General features: G+C 38.0%; 1 protein-coding gene across 1 annotated transcript; it reads left to right on the forward strand.

Moving 5' to 3' along the window:
- The first annotated feature begins 1646 nt into the window (after positions 1-1646).
- On the forward strand, positions 1647-11924 carry LOC113072557 (sentrin-specific protease 1-like). Its single transcript, XM_026245547.1, has 18 exons — positions 1647-2227; positions 2724-2785; positions 2867-3066; positions 3218-3302; positions 3392-3575; positions 3759-3906; positions 4316-4434; positions 6604-6887; positions 6975-7038; positions 7119-7157; positions 7262-7346; positions 7427-7570; positions 8099-8230; positions 8389-8592; positions 8892-8971; positions 9126-9210; positions 10563-10658; positions 10754-11924. Exons 1-18 carry the CDS (start codon positions 2091-2093, stop codon positions 10814-10816), a joined length of 2211 nt encoding a protein of 736 aa, XP_026101332.1. The 5' UTR covers positions 1647-2090; the 3' UTR covers positions 10817-11924.
- Positions 11925-12233: the final 309 nt, after the last annotated feature.

The raw sequence follows: 12233 nt of genomic DNA on the forward strand, positions 1-12233 counted from the left end.
ATCAAAGAGGAAAACAGGATTAATAGACCAGTTTTGTGTCAATTATTTTTGTTTGTTTAAAACTCTTTCTTAGATCCTTTAATACATTTGTAGACATGTAATTAAAAAAAGACAGAAAGACTCGGTTGAATTAATGATTCAATGACTCGCTTATAAAACACAAACCTTCATTAAAGGGTTAGTTCATCCAAAATGAAAATTATGTCATTAATAACTCACCCTTATGCTGTTCCAAACATGTAAGACCTCCTTTTATCTTCGGAACACAGTTTAAGATATTTTAGATTTAGTCCGAGAGCTCTCAGTCCCTCCATTGAAACTGTGTGTACGATATACTGTCCATGTTCAGAAAGGTAAGAAAAACATCATCAAAGTAGTCCATGTGACATCAGAGGGTCCGTTGGAATTTTTTGAAGCATCGAAAATATATTTTGGTCCAAAAATAGCAAAAACTACGAGTTTATTCAGTATTGTCTTCTCTTCCGTGTCTGTTGTGAGAGAGAGTTCAAATCAAAGCAGTCTGGACATGTGTGATTCAGCGTGAAGCAGACCGACACACAGGGCATCTGAACTGAACTGATTCTTTTGGTGATTGATTCTGAACTGATTCTGTGCTAGTGTAATGAGCGCGGGTAAACCGAAGGCTTGAATCAAGAGCAATCATCGCAAATGACGCCATTACGTCGATCTCAAAAGAACTAGTGAACGGTTTTCTTCAACCGGTTTATTGAATCGAACTGTCCGAAAGAACTACTGGTGATCCGAAAACCTATGCAACCGGTTCTTCTCTCGTGAACGAGTCAGTCTATTGTTCGTTATCTGGCTCGGCTCGGTGTTCATCTTCACAGCAGTTCAGTCAGTGTACTGTTTTGAGTGCATGCATTACTCCGGGATATTGGTTTGTTTGAACTCAGAGGGAGTGTCAGCCACATTAAAAAAGTGAACAGCTTAAGTCATTTGTGGATTAATGCGTATTAGAGATGCGAATCGTTTAAAATGATTCAGTTTGATTTGGTGAACTGAATGATTCGTTCGCGAACCGGATATCCAAGCTGCTTTGATTTGAACTCTCTCTCTCTCACAACAGACACGGAAGAGAAGACAATGCTGAATAAACTCATCGTTTTTGCCATTTTTGGACCAAAATTTATTTTCGATGCTTCAAAAAATTCCAACGGACCCTCTGATGTCACATAGACTACTTTGATGATGTTTTTCTTACCTTTCTGGACATGGACAGTATACCGTACACACAGTTTCAATGGAGGGACTGAGAGCTCTCGGACTAAATCTAAAATATCTTAAACTGTGTTTCGAAGATAAAAGGAGGTCCTACATGTTTGGAACAGCATAAGGGTGAGTTATTAATGAGATAATTTCCATTTTTGGATGAACTAACCCATTAATCGCCACCTACTGGTATAACGATATTACCTGCTTAGAGAGCCAAATGAACTAAACGATTCAAAATATTCAAGTCACTAAAATTAATAAATCCCATATATAATTAAGACATATCTTTCTTTTTCCCAAAGACACATTTAGCACAAGTTGAAAAGCATAGCGCGGACGATCCCACCATTCCACTTTGAAAAAACTGCGCACCGATGACGCACTTGATGATGCTCATCCAATGGGAAAGCGCGGTTTTAACATGTGGGCATCGGCCATATTCTGCTTTTAAATAAGGAAGAAGCGGGAGGCGTTAATTTAACTTCGTGTACTCAATATCTCATTCACAGAATCCCTCAAGGGTTCTGAGAAATTCAAGTCAGTTAGGAAAAAATATTCACAACAGATACTAACACACACGGGTAACTATATGGACCTCGCTTAACCTGAAGAGGTAAATCTTTTTGGGCTGGTCTCTCACATGTTAGCAGCTGGTTAGCTGGCTGAGCTAAAGATCAGCGGTGAGGATTTATCTGAACTAGTTTAGTCGTGTTTAAGTGAAGGATTCAGTTACTTTTATCGAACTAAGCTGGTTAGCAGTGGCATGCGGATGAAGGGCAGAGGGAGCCCGCGTTTGGGACTGCGCTGACAGCCCTAACGATTTATCCTGCTACAATCGAGGCTTTCAGTCCTTCATCATGTTTAATAAGTTTTACGAATGGATCGGAACCGGAATCGCCAGTCTGCGAAACGGAGCATCAGCTGCTGCGGATCACACCGGTCCCGTGAGAGTGGATCAGGACGGGACATCACGGAGAAAGAGACCACTAGACTGGTAAGAGGATTGTTTATATGTGCAAAGAACTACGAGCGGATCGCTTACAAGTGTAAAAGTGCAAGGACTGTTATTGTATTTATTATTTGGTCTTATAATAAAAGTTTAGGTCTTTAAACTGTTTTTTGAGTCAAAATATTTGATTTTGACATTCGGTCATTGTTTTGATGGGATGAAGTTAGAAGCACGTGCCTGTCCGGAGTTTCTGAAAAACTATTCATTTTCTTATTTATTTTTCGTCTATTTCGTTGTTTAATCTAATATGTGTTTTTTTAATTAAAGTTGATATTATGCTGTTCCATTCTCTTTTTTTTATGAATGTATGTTTATATATAAGTATTATAATTATAAACCATTCGATACAAATTTTCTTTAATATTTGTTACATATTATTTTCCTAAATATTTGTTACCTGTTCTTTTCTTAAATATTTGTTATGTGTTCTTAAATATTTGTTACATGCGCATAACTTTCTCAATTTTGTGTTTTCATACAGTTTGGAAGATGGAGATGCAGTTGATCAGGAGGAGGAGAAAGTGGTGAAGAAATTCAGAATGGGTAAATAAACAGTAATCTGAATACATGATAAAACTGATTTATGCCAGTTACTAGAACATTTTGTTGCTTGTTGTTCCTTAGGAGATATTATGGATTCAGTGAAGAATGCAGCTGAGGGAGTGAAGACACATGGCTCGAGTGTTGCTTTTTGGATGAAGAACAGTGTCAGACCTAATCCAAGGAACATGTTGCCGACATCTGCGGGTCCCCCTCAAACAGGAATACCATCAGAACCTGCAGCCAATTCCGCTGCATCAGCATCTTTATGGGCGGAAAACAAGGTACTTTTTTGCTCCTCAAGATCTTAGTGGGTTTACTTGATTTCTTTGAGATCAGGTGTCACAGAAGAGCAAAAGCTGTCATGCAATCTAATTCATTTTATGTATGCTATATATTTTGGCATGTTTACTTCTGTTTTGCTTTTTCTTAAAGTTTGGGGATCGGTCACATGATATACTTGAGGACACATTTGTAGCTCCATCTAGTTCAGTTCAATGGAGGACTGTCACAAAAACTGGTAATGGTAAATTGGTCATGTTTTCTGTGTGTCGTTATTTTATTTTCTATCTGCAAGTTACATATATTGTCTTTTTTCTGTTGTGACAGATTCCTTACAGACTGAACAGTCTGTCACCATATCAAAAGCAAGCAGAAGACAAGTTTGTATGGACCATCCACCCCAAGAGACACACAAAGCTAACGGACACTCTGTTAATTTACCCTCTGCCTCCTTGTCAAAACCATCCCCCTCTCCCCGCTTGGGCAGATCCCTGTACCACCGACCACACAGGTTGAATTAAACATAGAATAAATGTGTTAGAACATGACATTCATGTTAGAAAGAATCATAATTAAATAATTGAATTTGTTTTTTTGTTAAATGTTTTGTCGTTCGATATTATTGCTTCGGTTGGAAAGAGTGTAATTAAATGCAAGGATATGAAATTGAAAGGACTTTTTTTCTGTGTTGTAGTATTTCATCATCTCCCGAGACCAGTTCAGGACAAGCCAATTATACCAGCCTATATGAGAAGACCTTTCCCATCCGAGTGGTCCAGAGTCCTTCACACGGCAGCTCTAACCGTCTCTTCCAGAGGAGAGCCCGCTGTGCAGCACAGGAGGTCCGACACTTGTTGTACTGGTTTGTTTAATAAACCAAATATTTAATGACAACATAAATGGTAAAATTATACGAAGGACTACACAATAAGAGAGAAACTGAATTATCAAATAACAAGGGCTGTGATTTATATAGTGTGCAGCCTGTTTCAGATTGAAGAACGGTTTTCATTTACATGTTCAGCTCAAGATATTTTTATTTAGTAGTAGTAATAATAATGTTTATTATTATTATCGTTGTGTAGTCAAATTGATATTTAATTGCAATTTGGGCCAAATTCTGTAGCTAAACAAACAAGTACAGCAAATCAGTAGATTGTTGTTATTTTATTTAATCAGAAAAAATTTGATTATATTTTTCCCCAGACAGTGCAGCTCTAATTAGACTTTGCTCTTGCTGTTTTTTTATAGTCCGTGCGTGTGGAAGAAAAGGAGGTTTATAGGCAGCTTTTAGCCATGGTGTCTGGTGGCCAGTCGACCTTCCTTCACGATGGAAGTTCTCACTCCAGCATTCGCTTGAATCGAGATTTGTGAGTATCTGTGTCACGGTACTTCAAAACCTGTATTCTTCATGTCTGTGACTAAACCTGAGCTCTTTAAAGGGATAGTTTATCCGAAATTGAACATTCTATCATTCTGTTGCTCAACTTCATATCATTCCAAACATGGCTACTTTTTATTAGGGATGTAGCAATGCACCTCGAGCCTGTTGAAAATCGATACAAACATATAACTATTCAAATTGGAAAATTATAAATTCAGTATCTCAAAACATTTGAATATTTCCTAAAATGTACAAAACTGAAATGTTCAAGATCTCCAAAGCAGGTTTAATTATGCGCTCAATATTGGTTGGGGCTCCTTTTGCACAAATTACTGCTTCAATACAGTGTGGCATGGAGGCGATCAGTCTGTGGCACTGCTGAGGCCTTATTGAAGCCCAGGTTGTTTTGATAGAGGCCTTCAGCTCCTCTGTATTGTTTGTCAGATGTTACTTATCTTCCTCTTCACAATGCCCCATAGATTCTCTGTGAGGTTCAGGTCAGTAGAGTTGTTTGGCAAATCAAGCACAGTAATATCATGGTCAGCAAACCACTTGAAAGTGGTTTTGACACTGTGGGCAGGTGCTAAAGTCCTGCTGGAAAAGGAAATAAAGCTTGTCAGCAGATGGAAGCATAATGTGCTCCTAAATCTCCTGGTAAATTGACCTTGGACTAAATAAAACACAATGGAGCAACACCAGCAGACTTCACGCTCCCCAAATCATCTCTGACTTCGAAAACTTCACACTGGACTTCAAGCAGCTTGGATTCTGTGCCTCTCCAGTCTTCCTCCAGATTCCAGACCTTGATTTTCAAATGAAATGATAAATTTACTTTCATCTGAAAAGAGGACTTTGGACCACTGAGCAAAAGTCCAGTTCTTTTTCTCCTTACCCCAGGTGAAATGCTTCTGACATTTTTTTTCTGGTTCAGGAGTGGCTTGATTCTAGGAATGTGACCACTGCAGCCCTTTACCTGAAGACGTCTGAGTGTGTTGACTCTTGATGCGCTGACTCCGGCTTCAGTCCACTCCTTGTTAAGCTTTAAGTTTTAATCTTCTAATTAAGTTTTTTAATCTTCTCAAGGTTGTGGTCATCCCACCTTTTCCTACCACACTTTTCCTTCCTGTCAACTTTCTATGAATATATTTCGATACATCACTCTGTGAACAGCCAGCTCTTTCAGCAATGACCTTTCTTAAGGAGGGTGTTGATGATTGTCTTCTGGACATTTGTCAAGTCAGCAGTCACATAATTGTGAGTACATGTTCTAAACTAGCCCAAGAGGTACCCAGTATTTATACCCAAAATTAATCAAACTAATCAAGCTCAAAATGGAATATTCAAATTTTGAGATACTGAAGTTTTGATTTTCCTAAGATTTAAGCGTAACAATGAGAATTAAAACAAAAAAACTCTTGAAATATTTCAGTTTGTGTGCAATGAATCTAGAATAGAAGAAAGTTTGTTATTTTTTAAACCAAACAAAAAATAAAGACCTAGATATTCACATTTTTTGAGATGCACCTGGATATGAAGACAAAACTAAGTATCAAGACTACAACTGTATTGTGATTCACTTAACATCTCAACCAATTTGAATCGTTACATATTTGCATAGATTTTCAATCCGGCTCGCGGTGCATCGTCACATACCTATTTGTGCTGTTTATTTATTCGATTTGGGATTTGTTTTTAAACTTCAGTTTAGTTTTAGTTTTGTTATTTGTCATTTATATCTTCTCATCTCAATTTTTTTGTAAGAAATAATTAAATTATTTAATTTAAGCTTTGTTCACATAAAAATGTTAATCAGCACATATGCATAGAGTTTATCAAATATAGTAAACACAGAAACTCAGCTGTGCTTTCTTGATATGCAAAAACAAATCTCATTGGTTCTTGCCAAAGCACAAACATGCTTGCAACACATCAGTACAAACCTCATTTGTTGTTGCTACTCAAGCCAACAGGTTTGATCTTTTGTTTATCATATTAATCACTCGATTCATATGGATTGTTAACGGTGTCTTCAAGAACTTTCTGAAGTTTTTGGTGGGCTTCAAATGATTGGGCATGTATTCTTCAGAGACTATTCCTTTAGGATGATTTTTGATGGTTTCTCTTACTTACAGCGAAACATTTGGTCTCATTTCAGCTCCAACTTCCTGTCGTCCAGTCGAAGTCCTCTTCATTGTGCCTCTCCAACAGGCTCTGGTGCTGGAGTGTCATCCTACGGGTTATCCAGTCCGCCTCCCAGCCCCCGGCCTGGGTCCAGCCAGACTTCCAGTGCCCTTCCCAGTCCTGGTGCATCCTCTAGCATTCCAGAGCCTCAGCTGTGGAACCATGACCTTGAGCCCAGCACTAAAGGATCAGGTGTTCCCTCAGCTCCCTCACCAGCAGCCCTTCAGGATACCTCCTCTCAGGACACGCAGTCATCAGGTAAGTCCTGTTTTTTCTTTCTTTTTAATGTTTGTAATGTAATCCTGGCTTAAAGACTGACTTTATGCCCTGTTTCACTTTCTTAAGCTCACGATGGAGATTCGGTCATTTTTGTGATGGAGCAGCAGGGGAAGAAGCATGAAAGCTCAAGGTAGCATAACATTTTTAGTCTATCTTTTCACCCATTTCTTTTTTTTTTCTCTCTACGTAACACTTTCTTACCTTTTCTAGTGTGCCATGCTTCCAGGCTGAACTGTGGATCAAAGAACTGTGAGTACTTGTTATGTCTCGTCTAACGTGTACAAGGATTGGTGCATTTAGCTCATGGAAGTGAATAGCTTGTGATATCGGCCATATTTGCTGTGTATTTTCAGGACTAGCCTCTATGACTCTCGAGCTCGGGAGCGACGGAGGTTGATTGAAGAACAGGAGGCTCTGGCCTCTCAGCTTCTGCGCCAGGTGAGTAAGTTTCCCCTCTTTTTATGCTACACTTGCATTTTATGTGATTAAAGCACTCATGCTCTCATTTGTATCATAAGCGCCTCTCAGGAGAGGGTCGAGCCACCCCAGCAAGTGTTGAGCTAAAGGTTCGAGTCCCTCTAGAGAGGGAGGTTCCTGTTGCAGCTGTTATCCCAACGCCTCAGCCTATTAAAGAGGAGCCAGAGTTCCCAGAGTTAACAGAGGTAAATGCTTCTGTTAGTGAAAAGATTGCATTTGTCTTTCTGCAATACCTGAAAATCCAGATGTTATCCAGCATGGTTTATAACAAACATTTTTATTGTTGTTTTCTTATAGCATTGACTTCTTCTTGTGCAAAGTGAAGTTAGTATTATTGAAATATTTCAAAGATTTTAAATATTTTTTTCATTATACTTCATAACATTTTAATTTGTTTGAACAGTTGTTTGATCCCTGCAGTAGTTGACTTCATTAACTGAATGTATAATCATTATAGTTCAGTGCTGTAATGTCAATTTGGTCAGACTTAAGATGCATTTCAGCAGATTTCCAAACTTTTTCTAACTTAAAATATTCACTTTAAGTACCCCCTGAAATGTTCTTTCTATTTACTTATTTAAAATAATTTAACAGTACTTTGAACAATTTATGTTCGCAGTTCTTGTTGGTTTTTGGTCACATTTGTGTTCTTTTATTAGTATGTGTTTTATTTTGTACTTGAATGGTGTGTTTCCTGCTTGTGGTGCTCACAGGACATGGAGAAGGAGGTGAGCAGAGCTCTGAGAGGCAGTGATCTGGATGAGGTTCTCAGCGAGGGCTTCCGCCTCACCATCACCAGAAAAGACCTCCAGACGCTCAACCACCTTAACTGGCTCAACGATGAGGTCAGAACTTTATATCGTCATTCAGGTTTCTGTACAAGACTGTCAGTAAATGGATTCTGTAAAGAGTCCCTTCTTAATCATTTTGTCTTGAGGTGTTGCCATAATTATCATTTTGTCAGTGATTTGAGTGTCTGACTGATATATTTCCTCTATTGCAGGTTATTAATTTCTACATGAACCTGCTGGTGGAGCGCAGTAAACAGCCCAACCTGCCCTCGGCTTACACTTTCAACACCTTCTTCTTTCCCAAGCTGCGGAGCTCCGGTTACTCTGCGGTCCGCCGCTGGACCAAGAAAGTGGACATCTTTTCTGTAGACATCATTCTGGTGCCTGTCCACCTGGGGGTGCACTGGTGCCTGTCTGTAAGTAGCTAACCAGCAGCAAGGTCACATTGAGGACATGTGCATGAGGATTGATGCTTGCTTTCTTGACATTCACAAGTTATTCAGAATAGTATTATACTCTCATACTGGTAAAAAAAAAAAAAGTATAGTCTGAGTGCACTGTAAGTCGCTTTGGATAAAAGCATCTGCTAAATACATAAATATAAATGTAGCATTATGATGCATTTCAATCAGTTTTAATAAATGAAGAATACAAATAGGTTTGCTGTAAAGTCAAGGTTGGCACATCTCACCCCTTTTTTTTTGCCTTTTGAAAGGTGGTAGATTTTCGTAAGAAGAGCATCACTTACTTTGATTCAATGGGAGGAAATAACGACGAGGCCTGCAGGATTTTATTGTGAGTGCTGCTTGAGGATTAGATGATGAAACGGGTCTGCAAGAAGTGCCTTTTCAAAATGAGTCCCGTGATAACCCATTAAGAAATGGACAGAATAAATAATGTATGACTAGACAGTTGTCAAATGTGTCTTAATTGTGTCTCTGTATAACAGAAAATATCTGAAACAAGAAAGTGAAGAAAAGAAGGGGCAGAACTTTGATACCTCAGAATGGACTCTAAAAAGTAAAAGACGCAATGTGAGTTTACCTACGTAAGCATAATTTAGGGCTTAAAGGGTTAGTTCACCCAAAAATTCAAATTCATCCATGTTCAACTCCGCTTCGAAGCATCCTAGGTGTATGTGGCTTTCTTCTCTCAGAATAATATAACTGGAGTTGATTCAAAAAATTGTCCTTGCTCTTCCACGCCTTTCAGTGGGGGTAAGCGGGTGTTTGTTGTCAACAGTTCAGAAGACGTGAAATAAAGTGCGCGCATCTGTAATAAAACGTCCCTAACACAGCTCTGGGGGATGAATAAAGGCCCACTGCAGCGAATCCGTGCATTTTTGTAAGATAAATATCCAGATTTCAACCGTAATAAACACTTTTTTTTTTCTAACATCTGCTGACTGGTATGCGGAAGATGTATGCACGTGCGCCTATGGGAAATGTAGGATAACACTTTTTTTTTTCTAACATCTGCTGACTGGTATGCGGAAGATGTATGCACGTGCGCCTATGGGAAATGTAGGATAAGCGGAAACAAAGTGTCCTTACTTTAGCAAAAGAAAAAGTCTCCTCTTGGCTTATTTTGAAATCTTCTGAAGTTTTTCTTTGCAAATCCTCATTTTGTGCTTCTAATTCATGAGGAGTATTTTGTTTTGGTCTTTCTCTCCACGCTCGTCACTAACCATGCAGCTCAGACATCCGCCTGCACGTCTTCGGTTCCAAACAGTCACGAAAAGTGAGAAAAAATTTATTACGGTTGAAATCTGAATATTTATCTTATAAAAACAAATGGATTCACTACAGGTGGCCTTTATTCACCACCTGGAGCTGTGTGAGGGATGTTTTATTACAGATAAGTGCTATTTATTTAACGTCTACTGAACTGTTGACAACACACATCCACTTACCCCCATTGAAAGACTTGGAAGAGCAAGGACAATTTTTTATATAACTCCGATTGGATTACCATATTTTTTGGCTATAAGTCGCACCTGAGTAGAAGTCTCATCAGTCCAAAAATACGTCATGATGAGGAAAAAAACATAGGTCGCACTGGATTATGAGTCACAAGAACAAAGAGAAAACATTGTTTTCAGAACAGAATGTTTTCTCTTGATTAATTTCTCTTGGTTCATGTCAAATTAATTTTGATAAATAAGTCACACCCGACTATAAGTCGCAGGACCAGCCAAACTATGAAAAAAAAGTGTGACTTTTAGTCCGGAAAATACGGTATTCTGAAAGAAGAAAGTCACATACACCTAGGATGCTCCAATGGTAAGTAGAAGATGGACGAATTTTCATTCTCTGATGAATTAACCCTTTAAATTTACAAAAAAGCTTGAGACTCATCTCAAAGATTTTTTCTTCTGAATCCTTAGGAGATTCCTCAGCAAATGAATGGAAGTGATTGTGGAATGTTCACGTGCAAATATGCTGAATACATCACCAAAGACCGGCCAATCACCTTCACACAGGTGAGCATCAGTTGGATAGAGTTTGAAATAAATTATTGGCTGGTCACACTTGTATATGAATTTTTCATTTTTTCCTTTTGTCATTTTTCAAACAGAAACACATGCCTTATTTCAGAAGACGAATGGTATGGGAGATCCTGAACCAGAAACTTTTGTGATTGGATGATTCTTTTGTATAGAACATATTTTGATATGTCATATGGATACAAGGGCTCCTGTGCACTTCAGGAGCTCTGAGACAAATATGGGCTGCCCATAATCACCGGTCATTTCTTTGCTGTCTAAATGAAACTCGGGAAGTCCTTATGGACATAGTCTCAGCTTTTAAGAGTAGGGGCAATGGTTTTACGTCCCTTGATAGTTCCCTATAACTTGACATGCTTTTGCTTTGCCGGCGAATGTTGTTTGACTGACAATGGAAGGAGGTTATTGTCAATCTTTTCTTGTACTGCCATTCTTTTGCAATAGCTGTCAATATATGGCCTGTCTTAAGATTACTTCAAATAATAATTTGTGTTAATTGACATGGAGTGTGCTTGATCTCAAATCATCTGAAGTCCTAATTGTTACAGCTAAATAGAATTAGGGAGTTTTACACCGATGTTTTTACTCTAGGACTAGTAAAATATCTGGAATTGACAATCACAGACTCAGTGGTTTTCTACTGAAAACAGCAGTTTACTTAATATTTGTGACATTTGATACCAGTATGTTTTATACAGATGCTGTCAAGGTAATTAACCGTGAAATTTATTTTATTTTAAATAAGTAATTAAGACTCGGTTAGAGTCATCTTTTTGGAGGGTTTTGTGGTTCTTTTTTCTCCTAGAGGTGATAAAGCTCTTGTGCTGCAATGCTTTTGACTTCAGTATGTTTTGGGATGGAGTTCTGCCATCACAGGGATGTTTATTTTTATCAGTATTTGGTGGCTTTTTGATAACTTGGGAGTCTTCTGATCATTTTGGTCAACTCAGACAGACTGCACTTACATTTATTTGCTTTTTCAAAGCCCAACAGTGTCATACAACTCCTCTGTTCTTCTTTTTATGTAAGAGAAAACTATTTTTGGCAATTGTTTCTAGATTTTTTTTTTTCTGCAGGATATTGACAATTCTTGTATATACAGTGACTATACAGTAAAGCTGAAGACATATTTAATACTCATTTTGTAACTTTTATTATCTGTTTTTGTATGTGGAAGAGATCTTATTGGAAGTAAATTCCTGAGGTTATATGTACCAGAGGATAAATGAGATTTCAAATGAATTCTTGTTCGAGTCTCGTCTCTCAAGCTCATGTTTCACTGTTTTAGAAATGAAATTGTAAAGACTATTCCATGACAAAAAAGTCATTTGTGTATATTTTAATTGTTTTATTTGCATTTGAAATTAGTTCTGGTAAAATTGTAAACAATACCGTATAGACTGATTCAAATATACATTGGGTATATATGAATTTTTTTTCTCCTGATAAGGCTGTAAATAATACAATGCAGAGTTATTCAAAACGATAACTATTTAGTTTTAACTTTTCATTTCACAAATACACTACGGTGTTTGCGCATAGATTGTTTGC

This window comes from Carassius auratus, unplaced genomic scaffold (genome assembly GCF_003368295.1).
Source record: "Carassius auratus strain Wakin unplaced genomic scaffold, ASM336829v1 scaf_tig00009457, whole genome shotgun sequence".
Lineage (NCBI taxonomy): Eukaryota > Metazoa > Chordata > Actinopteri > Cypriniformes > Cyprinidae > Carassius > Carassius auratus.